Below are 19,053 nucleotides of genomic sequence, written 5' to 3'. Positions count from 1 at the left end.
CTTAGAGACTGCTATGGGAATACCAGCTAGGAAGCCTGAGGCTCAATTGTGGTTCCCATCAGCCCTGCCAGAGCAGGTCAGAGCAAATCACGTGAAGCCCTCCCAGGCTCAGGTGACAGGCTTGTTCCCTCCTACAGGAAGGTGAGCAGGGCAGAGTCTGATACTTGATCAGCCTTGGGCCACCCTCCTGTTTCCATACGGATTCTAAACAATCAGTATTACATGTTACCGCCTCTGGGGAAAAGAAGCAGCAGGCAGCCTTGCCAGAGTCCCCCACCCCCGACAAAGGGTCACAGCAAGGCTGTAATAAACACCACAGTAGTGGTCACTTGATACCTGCTGTTACCCATCCCACAATCCAACACAAAGGGGGATGCTTCCCGGTTCACTTTGTGTAGGAAAATGAAAAGAAGTTCAGAAATGCTGCACAGCTCACCCAAATTCTAGAGATAGATACATTCTCAAGCCCAGACCCAGGTCCCTCTCGAGGAACAAGAGGGTTCCAGGCAGGGCAGGGATGAGATGAACAAGAACTCAGGCCCACAGAAAGGACTGAGGCTGTCAAAAGGGCAGCCATGAGTCCAGGGCAGGAGTTTAGGAACTATCAGACTGGATTCACTTCGGATCCATTAACCAAAGCACCCACAATGTGCTACACATTTCTAAAAATCCTGGATAGAGAAATGAGCAATACACAAAGCAGACAGAAATTCCTGCTTTTCAGGGGCTGCTACTTGGACAGTGGATAAGAGACACAGAAAACCCAGGCAATGCATGTCATAGGTGTTAAAAAGGGAGCAGGAGTGGGTAGACAGTGGACAATCAAGGGAGACAGAGATGTGAGGGAAAGGTGGCCAGGGAATGTCTTAACAAGGAAGTAACATCAAACCAAAGCAGCACTGAGGGAGTGAGTGAGCCACGTGCATGCATGCTTGCAAGACAAGACATAGGAGTAAAAACAACAAAGACCCTGAGGTCAAAAAAAAAAAAAAAGATAGGGTGAGTTGGTAAGGCCAAGCTAAACAAAAATAGAAACAAAAACTCCGATGTGAGACTGCTTAGTAGCATTAAGTAGGAAACTGATAGAAAGGTAAGCTCCTTGGGAGGCAGAGGAAGGCAATCTGAGCACTGAGTTCAAGGCCAGCCTGATCTACACAGAGAAAAGAAAAAGGGGGAGGAGAGCAGAGCTTAGTGGCTCACACCTTCAGTCCCAGCACTCCCGGGACAGCAGCAGATGGATCGGGAGCTCTGTCTCAAAAAAGAGGAAAGAACGAAGGAAGGGAACGAGGTAGTCTCACACATCACAGGACAGCAGGAAAAGCCAGATATAGAAGGGCTTCTACAATGCATCATCTCCGTTGGTTTCAAAAGGACACATTCATGATGGTGTGCACAGAAAATTCAGGTGCCCATGAGTGTCTGGAAACTACAGACGAGGATGGGCAGGGAAGATATACTGTGTCTTTTTCCCTCTGGGGATGGAACACAGGACCTTATGATGCTAGACAAGCAAGCATTCTCCCACAGACACACTAAGTCTCCTTCCCTTCCTTTTTTCTCTTGCATTTTTTGGTGGTACTGGGAATTGAACCTAAAGCCTTGTAACCAAGGCTTTGTAACCAAGCACTCCATGGTTACAACATGTAACCAAGTACTCCACCACGAAGCTGTTAATATTGGTTGTAAATTTTCACAATGCCTGCCTGGGTAAAGGGAACTAACTCCTCTGAGTTCTAGAGTATTCAGGACCATCAGAAGCAGAAAAGCCATTCTAGGAAACAGCAGAAGTCCCTCTAACCCAGAGTATCAAGGATGCTCAACACCTTATACCATCTGCAACCTCAGTGGTCTGGGAGATGCTAGGAAGGCAGAGGCTGGGCCTGCGAGGGTACCACAGGCCCATGCAGAGCAGTGCCTAATATACCCCATTCCTCAGGAGCACAGTGGGCCAGCCATGTAAATCAAGACTGTGAAAAGACAAACTATACTTAAGATGTAAACAGTGTGTATCCCACTCCCTTCCCTGAAAGCATGTCTTAGGATGCAGCCAGACAACAGCAAGTGTAAAATTACAAAACCTTAGCATGCTCAGCCCCAGATAACTAAATAAAATGGCAGAAACCAAGGCTCAGAGATCACCCCAGCCCAAAAAGGACCAGAACCCTGGACTGCTAGTTCCCTGGACACCTGGCTTATTCATACTAATATGAAAGGACAATGGCCAGAAGGAAGGGGACAGGTGAGTCAAGTCTGTGGGAACTGTGGGAGATGTTGGAGCTACCTTGTTTTTGTCTAAGAGTAGTTTCATCAAAATTTAACTTTAAGCCAGGCAGTAGAGGTGCACACCTTTAATCCTAGCACTCAGGAGGCAGAGGCAGGTGGATTTCTGTAAGTTCAAGGCCAGTCTGGTCTACAGAACTAGTTCCAGAACAGTCAATGCTGCTACACAGTGAAACACTGTCTCAAAAAATCAGGAAACAAACAAACAAACAAACAAATAAATAGGCAGTCGTTGGTGGCGTATGCCTTTAATCCCAGCACTCGGGAGGCAGAGGCAGGTGGGTCTCTGTGAGTTCGAGACCAGCCTGGTCTAAAAGAGCTAGTTCCAGGACAGACTCCAAAGCCACAGAGAAACCCTGTCTTGAAAAACCAAAAAACAACAAAATAAATAAATAAATATAAAATTTAACTTTGAGGGAAAGGGAAATTAAGTTAGGATGGGTGGTTATAATAACCAAAGGGATCTGAACCACAAGTATCTGATTCATGTCCATGGCCCACCCTTACCACCCGAGGCACTGCCAAGTGGGGACATGTTGAGTCAATGCGGACAATCTGCTATCAGCGCTGGAAGGCTGGAACTCAGCTCTTCCAGCTTGGGGTTTCAGGGCGTGCATCCCTGCTGCCGTTGCCACTGCCAGGGACAGGTAATTAAAGAGACAAGTTTTGCTTTTAGCTTTAAGACATACAATTAGATGTGCAAATCCCAGTGAGACAGGGCAAGCCCTTTAACTACTGTGGCCTCTGTGGCACCATGCAGGTATTTTTGAACTGTCCTAAAATAGAGTAAGCACCCCACAAAACAGTCATCTCAGACGCTTTGGACTTCCTGGATTTCTCCTGGCTCTAGGACTCTCACAATCTGACTCCCTGACTGCCTCTGCCTACCCCAGGAAGCCATAGAGTGACTTAGCAAGAACCTTGGACCTGTATCCAACTGTCAAGCAGACCTTTGTGAGGTATCCATGGAGTGGCTGCAGCCACCAGCTCAGGCTGCAGGCATGGAATGAATACTGTGAAGGGTCCTGGAGCAGAGTGGGAAACATGTTACACAAGAAACACCTGGCAGCTGCCAGTGTCTCTGAAGGACTGAGAACACTCTACAGAGCAGGACATGTCTGGGGGCAGTGACATCAGAGTCAGGGTTTCAAAGCTGGAGTCAGCTGGGTAAAGATGAAAGAAAAGGAAGTCTCCAGCAATAGGAATAACGCAGGACAGCCTGAAAGGAGGAGGTAATACGCCCACTGCATGAAACTATGGCAGTGACCCCTTTCTCTCTACTCAGTTCAAGTGGGATGTAAAGAAGTCCAACCTAAGCCGGGCGTTGGTGGCGCACGCCTTTAATCCCAGCACTCGGGAGGCAGAGGCAGGCAGATCTCTGTGAGTTCAAGACCAGCCTGGTCTACAAGAGCTAGTTCCAGGACAGCCTCCAAAGCCACAGAGAAACCCTGTCTCAAAAAAAAAAAAAAAAAAAAAAAAAAATCCAACCTAGTGTCTGCAGAGCCACATCTTCCTAGTATCTGCTCTGCTGTGTCTTGGGACCAAGAAGTGTGACTGGCCCCCATCCAGGTCCCGTACCAATGTGGCCCACATCTGTTACCATGGCTTTTTTCCCTAAAAGTCCAGGACCAAGCTGGCAGAGTAGGATCTCTACTCTATATGCTCCCTGGCCCCTCTACATCAATAAACCATCTCCCATGTCTTAAGCTTATTCTGTGGGATCCATGGTTCAAATGCAGGACTGAAAGAACTCTCCCATAATCCTGAGGCCTGTGTAAATATCATCCCTGTTCTGCATGTGAAGAAACTGAGGTCCAGGAGGGTGGAACAAACACACAGAACACTGGGTCTCCCTGCAGCAAGCTGTCAGAGGCTCCCCAATTCACTCCTGCAAAGGAGGAAGATATAAGCAGACACCATGGAGGAGGGAAAGGCCACTCTACTGCCTCTTTGGTTCTCAACAACCAAGACTACTAAAGAGGCCCCGGAGGGTGGGGAATGTGGCAGATCAGGCCGAAGTGAGCCACTTCCAACAGTTTCTCTGACAGAAATACAATGTCCCTGTTAGGAGTCATCCCAGAGTCTGGCTTCATGGTTCCTAGGAATGAGCTCACTGCAACAAATACTGTACCCTAGCAGCATCACTGCTTACAAGGTACAAAAGGGTCCCAGAGGTTTGGTGGTTCTGGGTCTCCACCACACAGGTGACAAGGGATTGACTGCCATGGGAGCTCCCTCATGGCCACAGGCTGCTAGGAACCCAGGGGCCCAGGGGAACTCTTCCCAGAATTGGTGCTAACATGGAAGCAGGACTGGCAGTTGCCATAGGAGCAGGAAACAAGGAAAAGGGAACCCCAGGGTGACCCCTGATGGTTAAGTGACCATCAGGGGTCAGCTAAAAGTCTCAGCAAGAAAGGGTGCTTGTTGTACAATACTAGCAACCTGAGTTTTATCTGACATACACGATGCATGCTCTCAAGCGCGCTCACGCTTGCGAGCACACACACACACACACACACACAGAGGCACACACGCACGCACGTATACACACACATAAATGTAAATGCCCATCAGTACACTTACCCACCACCACTGGTGTGCTTAGTATGGGGCACTGGACTGGCAGAGTTAGGTGCTCAAACCTGAGTAAAGTAGGGTGTAAAGTAGCCTAGCAAAACAGGCATTTCCAGACACAAGTGAGCATATAATGTCTACTAGCCTGCAGGACCATTGGCTGTGCAGGATGAGGATTTTCTTTGTGGCACATTTAGCTGCACCCTGCCAATTTGAGTTGAACAAACTCCAGATGTTGACAAGCTGTCTTGAGACTAAACCAAATAAGCTCCAGGTGAGATGTACTACTAGGGACCTTGGAAGCCACTCTTCATTCAACTTCCAGGTAACTCTGATCAGGGAGGTAAACAGTTGGCAGGACCCCAGGGACCTCCCAGCCCTAGCTGTGTTCCTGGGTCTTAGGAGACTTAGTCCTCTGATTCAGCTCAGCCCACAGGCACCAGAACAAGTTCCATCACCCTACATCCACTCCTGTTAACCACCCTGGCTTTGCCCAGCAACAGCCTAATCCCCAGGCTTTACCTGGTTCCTCAAGAGAATGAGTGGTCCTAGTAATGCAATCTATGCTCTGGGCTGCTGAGAGGCAGCCCCGGCCTGAGAGAGAGTCTAACAAGGAAACAATTTAAATCGACAACATCTGCCAGTGCTTTCCCAAAGAGAACAGCACAGCTGTCTGGGGTGGGGCCCACCCCAGGGACTAGCCAAGGCATCCGTCCAGGGGCTGCAGGCCAGAAGGGCCAACGTGGCAGCCCAACAGTGTCTGGCTCCTGCCAGGAGTTCAGGGCCACGTGCAGGGGAAACAGTTCCCTACAGTTTGGCACGCCACTCCCTCCTCCTGTGGTGAGGCAGCAAGGAGTTCCTAGAAGCCAAGCCACTTTGTGCACAACACTGGGGAGCTTAAAGAAACCCCTCCTTGGGGCCCCATGCTGCCTTTTCTGCTCCCCTGCTGGCAAGAACCCTAAAAATGGTTCAGGGGTTGACAAAAAGGCTGGGAGTGCAGGTTGACATTGGCAAGTGACCCCATCAAGCCCCATGTGGGCAAGCTGCACTTTAGAAACTGCACAGCAGAGAAATGGGTGAGGTTTCAACAGGGTGCTCAAGCTTGCTGAGTCAGACACCTGGGTTTGAACCCTGGTATTCTTCAGGCAAGTAACATGGGGACTGACTACATACAAAAAGCCCAAGAGGTATGTAGACAGCTTATGTTAACATCAGGCAAATGCCTGTGAACCAGACTCTGAAATGGCGCCGGTGTTGGTGCTAGGGCTGAAATCCAGAACTGAGCTGAGTGGTAGTGGCGTATGCCTTTAGTCCCAGCACTCGGGAGGCAGAGGCAGGTGGATCTCTGTGAGTTCAAGACCAGACTGGTCTACAAGAGCTAGTTCCAGGACAGCCTCCAAAGCCACAGAGAAACCCTGTCTCGAAAAACCAAAAAAGAAAGAAACCCAGTACTGTGTGCATGCGAGGCAAGAAGTCTACACTGGGCTGCATCCTCAAACCCTCATGAAGGGATCCATAGTAAGCTACTGGCTTTAAACCAAATGCAGGTCCAGCCCATGCATTAAACAAAGGTGCCCTCTGACTCCTCTTTCCTGGATGTCCTCCTGTATGTCAAGTACAAGCGCTTTTCACTTGCTGTCTCCCTACACCTCTTCACAGATCAGGATACTAATTTTCAGGGAGTCCAGGGACTCGAGGCAGGTCTTACAGGAATTGAGGGATAACCTGCACCCCAACACAGGAGAACCATTCCAGGTCTCAGTGATAGCATGACTATCTGTCATGGCAGAACCCTAAGCCCTGTAGCCTCATCCTTTACCACAAGTATTACACAGAAGGGAAGAGATAATATTGCAACTGGGCTCATACCAAAGTAGAGACAGTCACAGAATCCATAATCCATCACCCCCATGTCACAGGCTAGGAACCCAAGGCTCAAGAATTCACCTGCCCAAGGTCTACTGGCTGGAAGTTTGAGACCTGAACCCATGGCTGTCTGATGGGTGCCCAACACTACATCTCCATGTAAAGGCCAGAAACCAGAGGCCCTAGGAATTCAAAGCATGAAGACACAGTTACACTGGGATGTGATACCAACCTCCTCTCCTGAAACTCAGACTATTAGCACACACTGAGTTGTGGAGCTAGCAGACTCACATGAGAGTCTTGGAGAGACAAAGATGGTTCCAAGTAAGCCTCTGACACCCAACGAACACCAGAGCTCTTCCAGTCTCAGCCACCATCCTATCTCCTTTCTCATGGAGTTGCTAGTGCCTGGCCTAAACACAATAGGCACCTCTGCTGGATGGAGGACAGGGCCGAGTCCTTTAAAAGTTCCTGCAGAGAGGGATCTCAGAGGCAAAAACCACCGACCCAGCCTCCTTCTTTGCCCTGGACTCTGGGTCTGATGGTGTCCCCAGGCCTGAAACCCAGCTGTGATATCCAGAGGTGTGGCAGGTGGCCAGGAATGTGTGACCAGTTCCTAACTGACTCAGGTCTGGATGGTGTTTGATTCACCCAAGGAGGAAGGAGTGAGAGGAAGGAGGGATTCCTGTCCCTGAGGCCTGGTTCCTGAAATGACTGGACACCAGTCATGGGAACACCTTCACCCAGGCCCATCCTGAGGGCCCCTCCTGTACACACAGGACTGGGTCTATACATGTAGTAGGAATCAAGCAAGGCCTCTCTCTCCCAGAGCCAAACTCCCAGAGGGAGGCAGGGCCTCTGTACACTCACTGCTGTCTCCTGTCCTCAACACAGTGCTGAGGGTCTGACAACTAAATGAGAGAACTTTGTACTCTATATCCATAGTCAAGTTCTTCTTCCAGGTAGGGGCTTCCCAGATGTGACTGCACCCTGTTCTTTAGAGTCTGTGGGCCAGGGACCATCATTACTGCACCCACGACCCAGGTGTTCCTGCTGCACAAAGGATTCTCCATGGCTCTCTGAACTTCTGAGGTGACAAGATAATCAGGAGTCATTTAGCCAGTCACCTTTCTTCACAGCCTGGAACTGACTCAGACCTGTTTTTCCAGCTGTCCTCAGCAGCTACCCAAGATCCCAACCACAGGACAGAGGGCTCAGGGTCAGACAGGACCATGAGGCCCTGGCTCACAGGGCTCCACCTCCTCGGTGGATGGACACCTGAGACTCTGCAGACTTGAAGACCAATCCTGAATGGGCCCCTTCCAGACATGGGTCCCACACAACAAGCATAACCTTATCCTTCTTGAACCAGAATGCCTTTGAACTCTACTCAAGTGCCATCATGGATCTTGCCTTGGGCCTTTTGTGTTCAACAGTGTCATGTAATGGGTTCTTGTCTGTGGTAATGGCTGTTACAGAGGATGCCTTCTGCAACCCAAAGTCCCAAGCAGTCCACCCGTTTGTTGCCCAGATAGAAAGGCAGTCTTGCAGAGCTAGAGAGATGGTTTACAGGTTAAGAGCATTGGCTATTCTACCAGAGGTCCTGAGTTAATTCCCAGCACCCGCATGGTGGCTCACAACCATCTGTAACGAGATCTGGCGCCCTCTTCTGGCCTGCAGGGGTACATGCAAACAGAACAATGCATACATAAAATCTTAAGAGAAAAAAAAAGGAAAGAAGGGAGGGAGGGAGGGAGGGAGGGAAGGCTGTCTTGCCTATACCCATAATGGGCACAGCTAACCTCACAACCAGATCCAATTGTTTCCTGTTATCCTTTTGGCAAACACAACCCCCATGAAAGCTGCTGAGCTCAGGGTACATCTCTTGAGACTTAGTGGAGCACATCAGTCAAAGATTCATCCCAAGACAAGGTTTGGAACCAGATGTAGTGAAGCACACCAGCACTCAAGAGACATAGGCAGGCAGATCTCTATGAGATCCAGGCCAGCCGGGGCTACATAGTGAGACCTTGCCCCAAAGCCAACAAAAGGTGAGGGTTTGGGTTTGATGTAAGCTTAGTTGCAAAACCCCCACCCCCCACATTCTGCACTTCTCTGAGATGGATATATCTAATGGTCTCTTCCTGCTTATGGGCCTCAGGCAGAGACCACAAGTATCATGTCATGGCCAGGGCAGTGGCTCAGCTCTAATTACACTTGTTTCAACAGGTGAACCTCAGGAAGAGAGAAGAGCAACAACCGGAGGGAGAAAGGAAGAAACATGAACTTTTCCTTGTATGCTTCTAGTCCAGGTCCCCTCAACTACTGCTCTGAATTGAAACTAGCCACTGTTAGTTTTCACTGAACATGCGCTCTGAGCCAGAAGCTATGATGGGTAGTAACAGGTTCACCATGGCATCCAGGTACCATGGAAGAGTTCATTTACCCATCACAGGCAAAGTTCAGGTACCCAGTGGTCTGGTAGTAACTTCAGGAGCCCACCAAGCATTCAAACTGCTAAACTCCAGAGCCTGGAAGCCCTGCTCTGCTGGGGTTGTCAGTGGTAGAAGGAAAATTCCCAGCCCAAGAAGACTGCCTGCAGTTGCCAAAATGAACCACTGCCTTGTACACAAGAGCGATGCTCTTTGGGTTAGAACGGTTCAGGATGGCTTACCAGAAAGACCCAGGAAAAATCCCAAAGATCAACTTCAGATTTCCAGGCACCCTTCTGTTTGTCTTGAAAGCTTTGGTGCCCAGAGGTACAGGCATCAACGCTCATTTCTGCAACAGAGACATACAGCTCACAAGTCCTCAGAAAGAACATACTTGTGTAACTAAGCCTAGGCAGAATTGTGGAGGCCTAAAAGGCCTTTCAGATATGGCCCCAACTCCAACAAACACTATCTCATCTTTTCTGAATCAGAACATTTAACTTTGGGTAAGTATCATCAAGGACCCTGGCCTTGGGACTTTTGTCTATGGTACTTGTTCACCTTGGCCGCTGCAGAGAATGGCTCCAGCTTTGAACTGGTCCACGACAATGGCTGGGAAGATACCTTTCTTGGCTTAACACAATTGCCCTCCTATTACTGGCAGCCCTAAGCTGTCTTCCCTACTGCTACCTTTGGTAATTCTAAAGTACAAGTCTGGGGGCTAGAGAGATGGCTCAGCAGTTAAGAACACTGAGTGTTCTTCCAGAAGATCAGGGTTCAATCCTCAGTACCCACATGAATATTAACAACAATCTGTAACTACAGTTTCAGGGGATCTGACACACTCTTTTGGCTTCCATGGGCACTGCATACACATGGTGTACAGACTTATATGAAGGCAAAACACTCATATACATAAAAATAGTAATGAACTAAGAAATAAACCAAATGCTAGTCTGAGCCAGGTGTGATGGTGCACGCCTTTAATCCCAGCATTGGAGAGGCAGAAGCAGATGGATCTCTGTGAGTTTGAGGCCAGCCTGGTCTATAAAGACAGTTCCAGAACAGCTGTTACACAGAGAAACCCTGTCTTGAAAAACAAAAACAAAACCAAAACCTGTAAGTCTGATTGATTCAAATCTATCCTGGCTTCTTCAGCACACTATCAAGTCCATCCCCAAGAGCCTCCCCTCTCTAAGCCCCTTCCAAACCACTGACTCTCCTACTCAGCTGCTCTTCTCCACAACCAACCTCTAACCCTACCCACCCTAAATCCACATCACTCCAAGGGCTGTTCAGCACTGTCTGAACTCATTTGCCACAGGTGGGATCCTACAGAGGTACAGACTCTATCTCCACGGTCCCAGATACATAAGGTGACCAGGAAACTGTCATGGAACGAACAACCCAGGGGAAGTACAAGCCACAGGTGCTGCCTGCACATGTCTGCAGAGTCCAGCCCTGCAGACAGGAAGTAGTGGGTGAAGAGGGCACTTCACATGTGAACGGGACCCAGCTTCTGTCCTCCTGATACTAGGTTGTACATTTCCTCTCTTGGAAGGCTTTAGCTGGTGGTAGATGCCAGGGCCTGGTCATGTGCTGATCAGGTAACCTTGATCTTGGGCAGTTCTCCTGCCCTCAAGTGAGAACCCTCTAGAAGAGGAAAACAGTCTGCAGAAATAAGACCCTTGGCCATAGTCACAGAGTAATTCATCAGCTGCAAGATCCAACAGCAGTGCATGACCTCACTGTCTTCCTCCTAAACCGGCACAATCAACATCCTCTGCAAGAGGTACACTCAACTCAGCCAGTGGGCTCTTGGCTGCATCTCAATTGCAATCTTTAAGCCAGCTGCCCAGTATGTGGGTAAGGGTTCCTCCTGACACAGACTGATACTTCGGGAACTGGGGGGGGGGGGGAGCAGGCTTGGGCTTAGCAGCTGGCAGTAGCCACCACATAGTCAAAACCAACAACCACATTGGTTCAGAGCCAGGAGAGAGAAGTTCCAGCCTGGGACAGTGCCAACACATAGCAAGAGCCCAAGTACTAAGATGCAATGGAGGCTTTTCTGGACTTGAAGGGCCAGTCTGGGGAAGGAACGGGACACAATGAATAGGGACTGCAACACCTTGAAGTGAGGGGCTACAGCAGGCCAGGGGGAGACTTCCCAGAAGTGGCCATTAGGCTGAGCAGTAGTCTCATGTGCAAAAGCAGGGTAAGGAGATGAGGAAGAGCAGAGTAACTGGAAAAACAAGGGGCAGGATGCCGGTCACCTAAAGATCTTGGGTTCTGTCATCTATCCCAGCCTACCAGGAGGTTTACAGCTAGTGCCCTGCCCCTCCCTGAGCAGTGTTTCAGCAGAGCAGGGCTAAGTCAATAGGGAAGAAAAAGATGTGGACTACACTGCAAACCCCACTAGGCCCTGAGCTCAGAAATTAGGGTACTCCCTACTGGCTCCCACCCCTGCTGAAGGCAAAGGAGCAAGCCTGAGCAATAGGTATCCTCTCTTGGGAGCAACACAGTGGTCCAGACCCCCAAGGGAGTACCAGCTACTGAGAGGCATACCACTTGCCCCAGAGGGAATAAGCCAGAGTATAACATAGTGTTCCCACTGTGGACCAGAAGCCAACCTGGCATTCCAGCAAGCACTATCACTACATCCTCCAGCCACAGCAGAACTGCTTCAAGGGAGGCTAGCGGGTTAAGGCCCTTGTTGAAGCCATAGGCAGTGAAAAGCAGGCTGGGGTATGGAGGTGGGGAAAGCAAAGTAGAAACCTAACCAATAGAAAGTCAGTTCCTATTAGTAGTACTTCTTCCACACACCCCTGAGCCAAGGTGGCTACAGAGCTGAGGGCTGCTTACCCAATCAACATCTGGGCAGAATGGGGTAAAAGCAGTTTCAGGTCTACAGTCAAGAGCTCTTCTAAGCCATGCGTGCCAAGATTCTCAAAGCAAAAAGACCACAAGTTTGCAACCACAACCCTCAGATGACACTTAGGCGAGGTACAGGTTGAGCAGCTTCAAAACTATAAAAATACAGTCTGATCTGTGGGGAGCCAGCAGGCCCAGAGCAACTCTAGGACCCAGGGACAAGTCTAATGTCCCCATAATCCAAAGCACTCACCAGAAGTAGATAAAAAGGAGCTATATGCCCTCTCATCCCACCTTAACTCCAGGTCTCTCCCTTTCTCACATTTGTCCTTGGCTCCCTTACCATACCTTACATACCAAGACCTGAGACCTGGAGGCAGACCTATTAGCTGGCACCTGGATGCACAGGTAGGGTCCCTTGATAGCAAGTCAGGGTTCCCAGGGTCTGACAAAGCAGGGCTCCAAGTCACTCAGAGGCCCCACAGCCACACCCAAGTAAACAGGGCCTACAGACAGTCAGTGTTACTGCTGCCAAGAAGCCCCAGCCAAGCAGGAGCTCCACGCAAAGAGCTCCACAGAGACAGATCTCCTCAAGTCAGGGCTACTACCAAGCTGCCAGGCAGGCTAAGGCACTGCCACAATGGCACATGCCAACAATGTAGCCAGCTGGTAGCAAAGGCCGGATCCAAGCAGCAGCTATGAAGGCGTGAAACAGGAGGGGAGCTTCTTACCACCACTACCCCAGCATGACTTGACGAGATGACGAGAGAGTTGGGCTACCTGGACCACAACCTAAGGCCCACTCCTTCCCTTTCATCTGCCAGAGGGGTTTCTTACCCTAGGTCCTCTGGCCCCTGTGCTTACACAGGAAAGACCATCCACAGGGCCTCAGGAACCCAACTAACAAGAAGAGACACTCAGAACAAGCCAAGCATTTAGGAGTATGTTGTGGAGGGAGGAAGAGCCCTGGATACCCACATAAGGAGGCAGTTACAAAGCCCCTTGTGTTGAATGCTACTTTGTAGCACTGTTGTCTGATTTTCCATTTAAAGTAAACTGAAAATCTGGATATAAGCATTGGTTTCCAGGGCACCTTTGACCAACCACTATCTCCTAGCACCCTCAAAGTATGGTGCCATGCCTTTAGGATAGGGAACCTTCCTGCCCATTTTGCCTGTTACCCTCTCCAGTCTGTTCCCTCATTTCTCTCTGCCAGGCTAGGTCAACGCTGCGTATAATCTTTTACCAGCGCCAGGCATTGGTGGCGCACACCTTTAATCCCAGCTCTCGGGAAACAGAGGCAGGCGGATCTCTGTGAGTTTGAGGCCAGCCTGGTCTCCAGAGCGAGTGCCAGGATAGGCTCCAAAGCTACAAAGAGAAACCCTGTCTCGAAAAACCAAAAAAACAACAACAAAAAAAATATTTTACCAGCACCTAAAAGCCATAATCTTAATTGATAAATGACACATTGTTCCCCTGCCCCTTGTATGACTCCCAAGACTAGATAGAAACAGTTCCAGTCAGGCCACCTTCCATCTTTATTTTCTCTAACACCTCAACTCTTACTACACCCCAACCCCACCTTGCCCAGACATGCCTTCAAACCAAGGGCTTCTCTACAGCTCTCCCCCATCTTCAGCTTGATCCCTCTCAGCTTCTGGGAGCCCTCTCTATGGTGATGGTGTGCTTACCACGAGATAGTGAGCTAGGGGCAGGGTGAGGAGACTTAAGAGAAAACAAAGATGGACAGAGTCTGAACAAAAACATCTCCCCAGTTGGTCTGCCAGGGTCCACTGGGATCCACAAGCACCTGCCCCAGACGAGCCTGGCCTACTAGGCATACTGCCATCACCGACCTAGGAGCACCCAGCAACTCCTCACCTCTGGAAGCCAGCCAACATGGAAGAAAAGACCTGTGGCTACTAGCTCCCTCCTACCTTTCCAATTTGTTCAGCTCACAGCACCCCTATTCTGAGCAGGACAATAAATACCTTACCCAGTTTAGGGGTTCTCCTGTATCTTCACATTGCTAGACAATCCTCAGTGTGGGTATCCATCTCTACTATGCTTTCTCAGAGCCCCATACCAAGCTATCTCAGAATAGGCCTTGCATGGCTGTGAACCCAGTGGCATTCTACAGCTTTTTTCAATGAGGGAGGGTTCAAGGCAGGGCTGGAACCCTGGCCAAATGTGTGGCTTGAGTGATGAACAATCAAGCCTGTCGGCTGCCCCACAGCCAAGGTCTGGACCTCAGCACAAGGCCTCTGGATGCAGAGCTAACTCTTCCAAGGACTTCCTTTATGCTCAGAGAATCCCAAAGGCGCTTTGAGTACTCCTACATGATGGGCACATGGCTATGCCCACAGAAGGCAGGCAGTGCCTGTGTGGTAAGCAGCCAGGCTCTATTTACAAAAATAAAACCCCACTGAAGGCCCACTGAAGACTCAAAGCTGGCCAAGAAGAAAGGACAGGGGGGGGAAGGCTCTTTAAGTCACAGTCAGCTTCTCAGACAGCCTGGCACTCAAGTATAGAGCAGGAGGTGGCCTTGCAAGGGATCTTTCTTCTCCTCCTGACCAACGCACTTTTTTTGTCCCACAGGGGACAAAGGTAAGAGCTAGACTATAGTCTGTCCAACTGGGTCAATTATTCCTCCTATGAAGTAGCCCTGGCAAGTCACTTTTCTGCCCCAGACTGTGGTTTCCCCTTGGCTAAGAGACAGTATCTTTCTCTCCTCTCTCTTCTCCATCCTATGACATAAGTCAGTGTTTCCTTGCACTCCTCTCCTGACACAGCCACCACATGAATATGGCAAGCCAAAGGACCAATGCCATCAAAAAGCAGGGCCCCTGGGAGGTTTGGGATCCTTCTGACCTGCAGGCCACTTGGACACATTAGTGTCTGACAGACTCACCACACTCAGATGGGACTTCTGTATGCTCCTGGATACCCTCCAAACTGGAAAGCCCTCCCAGCTACCACTTGGATTATCTTCTTGAGAGGCCCCAGGCAAGGACACATGGCAAATGCCCACTGTGCCCCAGTGATTGCCTAAGCCTGATCACAAATACATAGTGATTACTTTAGCTCCCTTCACCTTATAGTCTTGGGGATTCTATATTTACCTTGAGCTACACAAAACCCAGTTTAGTGCCTCTATACTGTCCAGCTCCAGATTCTGCCACCCAACCCACTGAAAGAAGCCTTTGTGAGGTCTGAAATGTCACATGGGTCTGTTGCCACCAAGGCAAGGCAGGGCTTTGAATGGGAACTGCTGCAATCAAGTTCTATCTCTGCTACACAGACCCAGTCACTTCATCTTTCCTGACCTCAGTGTCCTCACCTACAAGTTCCTTAGAGAGGTATCTGGCTCATGGTCAGATATTTGAGTGGCTCAGCAAGTCCCTGTGTATTGGCAAGCAAACAATCAAAGGAAGCCACTGTGAGAGAAGAACTGTTTCCTTACTGTCATTTACCACCTGGTAACCTCCAGCACGTGGCTTTACCTCTCTGGTTTCAGTGTCTCTCCAAACGGTTGGGGAGGATTAATGGGGATACCCTGCACAAAACACTCAGCACTATGCCTGGCACAGTGTGGGCACTAAGAGCCTGGTTGTTGCTCCTAAGGCCGTGCTAGAAGATGAAGCTAAGGAACAACCCCAGGAGTCACCTGTTCCAACTGGGTCAGGTGGAGTTGAGTACCAGTTGTTGCCATGGCACTCAACACACTGGAAAACACCAGCCAGGAAGGTAGGTGTTGCAGGGGTGGGGTCTAGGACTGCTGTCAGTCTGATACCACCCATGCTGCCAACAGCACATCAAAAGATCCAGATGTCCCTGGGGTTGGGAAGATGTGCTGCCACATCTAGGCCCAGGATCTAAGCAAGTCCAGTCACCTCAGTCCCTACCCCAATAAGCTCACAGCAGTGGAGGGGTGGCCCAGGCTCCTGGGCTAAAGGATCAATGTGAGAGGGGTGTGGTAGAGGGAATAGCAACCTAGGAACCCCCACCCCCTGGGTAAAAGCCCACAAAAGCCAAAGCCACTTCAAAGTGGCTCAGGTTCCAACATCACTGCTCTCTACAGCTACAGCTGCAATACCCAGGTGTCTAGAATCTAAGTGCTCAGCCTTGGGCCTCAATGCCAGCTATTTCTCTTTAGCAAAACAAACACACACACCACACACACCACACCCACCCACCCACACAAGGCTTTATCCAGGATGGGAACTGGGAAAGGCTGCCTAGGCTCAGCTGGGCTCAGAGAATCTGGTCTTTTGCCAGGAGGAAGAAGGGGAAACAGAGGTGAAATCCAGAGCCATGTGTGCTAAGTCCCAGAACTTTCCAGACTTTCCAGGATGTGGGGGCAAGTTGGGGCAAGGGAAAAAAGCTGACGGGTAGGGTCTTAGTGGCTAGCTAAGGATCTAGGCAGATAGGTGAAACTGCAGCATGCGCTTGGTGCAAATTCCTTGGTACAGTTGACAAAAGGACCTCTGCTAATTAAGAGATGTCGTCCAGTATACACCACCCCTCCCCCCATCCACTCTCCAACCCCACCCTGAGTCAATGAACTGGGGTTAGAGGGAGCTGGGGTCTGGGCCCCTTACAATATAGTAGCTACTGTAGCACCTTCTCTAGTCAGACATGGTGCACTCTCCACCCCCCTCACACTGAAAGGTGGGTATTACTTCCCCATTTTACAAAAGAGGAAACTGAGGCTCAGAGGCACAAGGTAGCAGTTAAAGCCACCCTCTCTGAGCCTCTATTTTCATCTCTGTAAATGCTCCCCAGACCCCACCTCTACTGCTCCATGGCCCAGTCAAGAGGTTAAGAGGAGCTAGTAAAACAGCAAGCAGAGCACCAACAACTGCTGGCTCTTGAGATATGGGATCAGGGAGACTCTGTAATTCACCCAGAGCCTGAAAGTGGCTGACTCCAGGCCCATCTCTGAGCACAACCCTCTGACACTGTGCTGTTTACAGGCTTCACGGGCTGCAGACTGTAGCTACCCCACCACAAAGGGCACCCCTTGTCCAAATTCCTCAGATAAGCAGCTCCGAGCAAAACAGGAGGCTCAGTGCATAGAACAGGCATTTCACTCTATCCACACAGATTCCAAAATCTGAATCAGGCCACATAGCTTCTCTCCTCCCAGCAGATTCACCCAACAGGTCTCCTAACAGGCAGTTTGGCTGACAACTGTCTCACTCAAGGTCCCTGGCAACTATTTACTTCCTCTTTCTGGAGCCCATTATCCCAATCAGTAAAACACACCTCTGAGATCTCAGAATAGTGAGGCATCTCCAGCTAACTAAGCCCACAAAACCTAAGGAACAAAGGGCAGACTAGGTAAGAGGAGGAGAGTATCCCAGGCCTTGGGCCAGGTGCTGTATTGTGGGCCTATCTACTGCAACTTTTTTCCATATCTCTGATGGAGAAATCTGTGTGATCCACTGTGCACAAGAGGGAACAGGAACCCAGAAGGAGCCAGAACTTGACTCCCCTTCCTCATCAGTTGGACTCCAAGGGCCTCAGCAGGCAGGCTAGGACTGTGTGGCCCTAGTGAGATCAATCTGCAAAGGGTAGACTAAGAACTTGGATTTCATTCAGAAATAAGCTGGGAAACTGGACCTACCAGGATGGGGAGGACATAAAACCTAACTGGTCTTTCACAGAGGAAGGCAGTCTTCTGGCAAGGACGTTTGCAATGCAAAGCAGCCCAGCTTCAGCCAGTGGAGGGCAGTCACTCAGAGGGGGCTGGGCAACCCAAAAACCTGCCACCACCCTCAATCAGATCCAGGGAGTGCCTGGGACTGGGTTTTCCCAGCCATGAGGAAAATGCCAGAAAACCTGTGGCTGGCCTAAGCTCTCAATCATATGACAGCCACAGGGGCCAGCTTGGTGGTAAGGTGGCCTAGGGCACTCCTACTTACTCCCTCAAAGAGCAAATTTCATTCAGTCCTCTCCATGCAAGTTTGCAAAATGGGTGACTTGGAGAATGCATTCAGGGCCCTAAAAGGTTTCTGGCTGGTAACCTGCAGATAAGCGCCTGGCACAGTGCCAGCCCCAAGTACTGCCTCGAGCAAATCTTCCCCCAGACACGTATAACGCCCGGAAGTCCCTTGCCGTCCCGACCTGAGGCTTCCACATTTACCAAGATCTCATTCAGCAGCACCCCCCCCCCACACACACACACACAGCCTCCCCTGCAAACACAAAAGCCTCAAGGCCTACCTGGACGACAAACTGACAAAATCCCCGCCATCCAGCAGCCGGACTTTGCAAAAGAGGACCCCGTTCACGAAGGGGACCGCAGTCAGCTCCTCCAGGGTGAAAGTGGTTTGGAATTTGAATTTCTTCTTCTTCATCAAAAAAGCCATGAGCGAGTTCCCTGAGTCTTAAGCCCGCAGGGCACAAAAAAAAAAAAAAAAAAAAAAAGAGGGGATCCCAGAAATCCCCAGGATTCCTTTCCCTATACCACACCCCCCTCCTCAAAAAACACCAGGGCCGGATCCAGTCCAGATGGCGGCGGAGGCTGCGGGGCAGGAGAAGATCTGAGTCCGGAGCCCGGCGTCTGGGAGACCAGTCCTGTGGGCCGGCTACTTTCACCTTCGGGGGGCCCGGGCTCCACCGGCATGTAAACAGCGAGGCGCGGCCCCGGCAGCGGGCGGCTCGTGAGCAGGCAGCAGCATCCCGAACCGCGGGACCAGGCGGACCGGTGAGACTGAGACTGCCGGGCGAGCCGCGGGAGGCCCGGGCTGCGGCCCCGCCTCCGCCCCGCTGGCGGCCGGGGGAGGCGCCCAGCGGCGCACACGCCTCCGCACCTGGCGCCCCGCGGCCTGCGCAGGTGAGGCCCCGGGAAGCGGAAGCCACCTCAGCGACCGCCCGGGCTCCGCAGGGACCTCTCCGGGAGGCTCTGCCGGGCGGGGAACCTGGCCGGTCGGCCTCCGGCTCAGTCCCGGGACCCACGCCGCGCCTGCTCTGACCGAGCCTGAGGCGCCTTCCGACCCAGCCGGGTGGCTTCTGCCTCGTCCAG

General features: G+C 50.7%; 1 protein-coding gene across 1 annotated transcript in view; it reads right to left on the bottom strand.

Annotated features, from left to right (window-relative positions):
• Fam102a (family with sequence similarity 102 member A) overlaps positions 1 to 18,735 on the bottom strand; it is a 32,297-nt gene extending 13,562 nt beyond the window's left edge. The window contains exon 1 of the mRNA XM_027423804.2: positions 18,252 to 18,735. Within this exon, the coding sequence (XP_027279605.1) occupies positions 18,252 to 18,397 (146 nt within the window). The 5' untranslated portion in view covers positions 18,398 to 18,735. The remainder of the gene's footprint in view (positions 1 to 18,251) is intronic.
• Positions 18,736 to 19,053: the final 318 nt, after the last annotated feature.

Source organism: Cricetulus griseus, chromosome 6 (assembly GCF_003668045.3).
Source record: "Cricetulus griseus strain 17A/GY chromosome 6, alternate assembly CriGri-PICRH-1.0, whole genome shotgun sequence".
NCBI lineage: Eukaryota > Metazoa > Chordata > Mammalia > Rodentia > Cricetidae > Cricetulus > Cricetulus griseus.
This window is presented reverse-complemented; position numbering and strand designations above follow the sequence as displayed.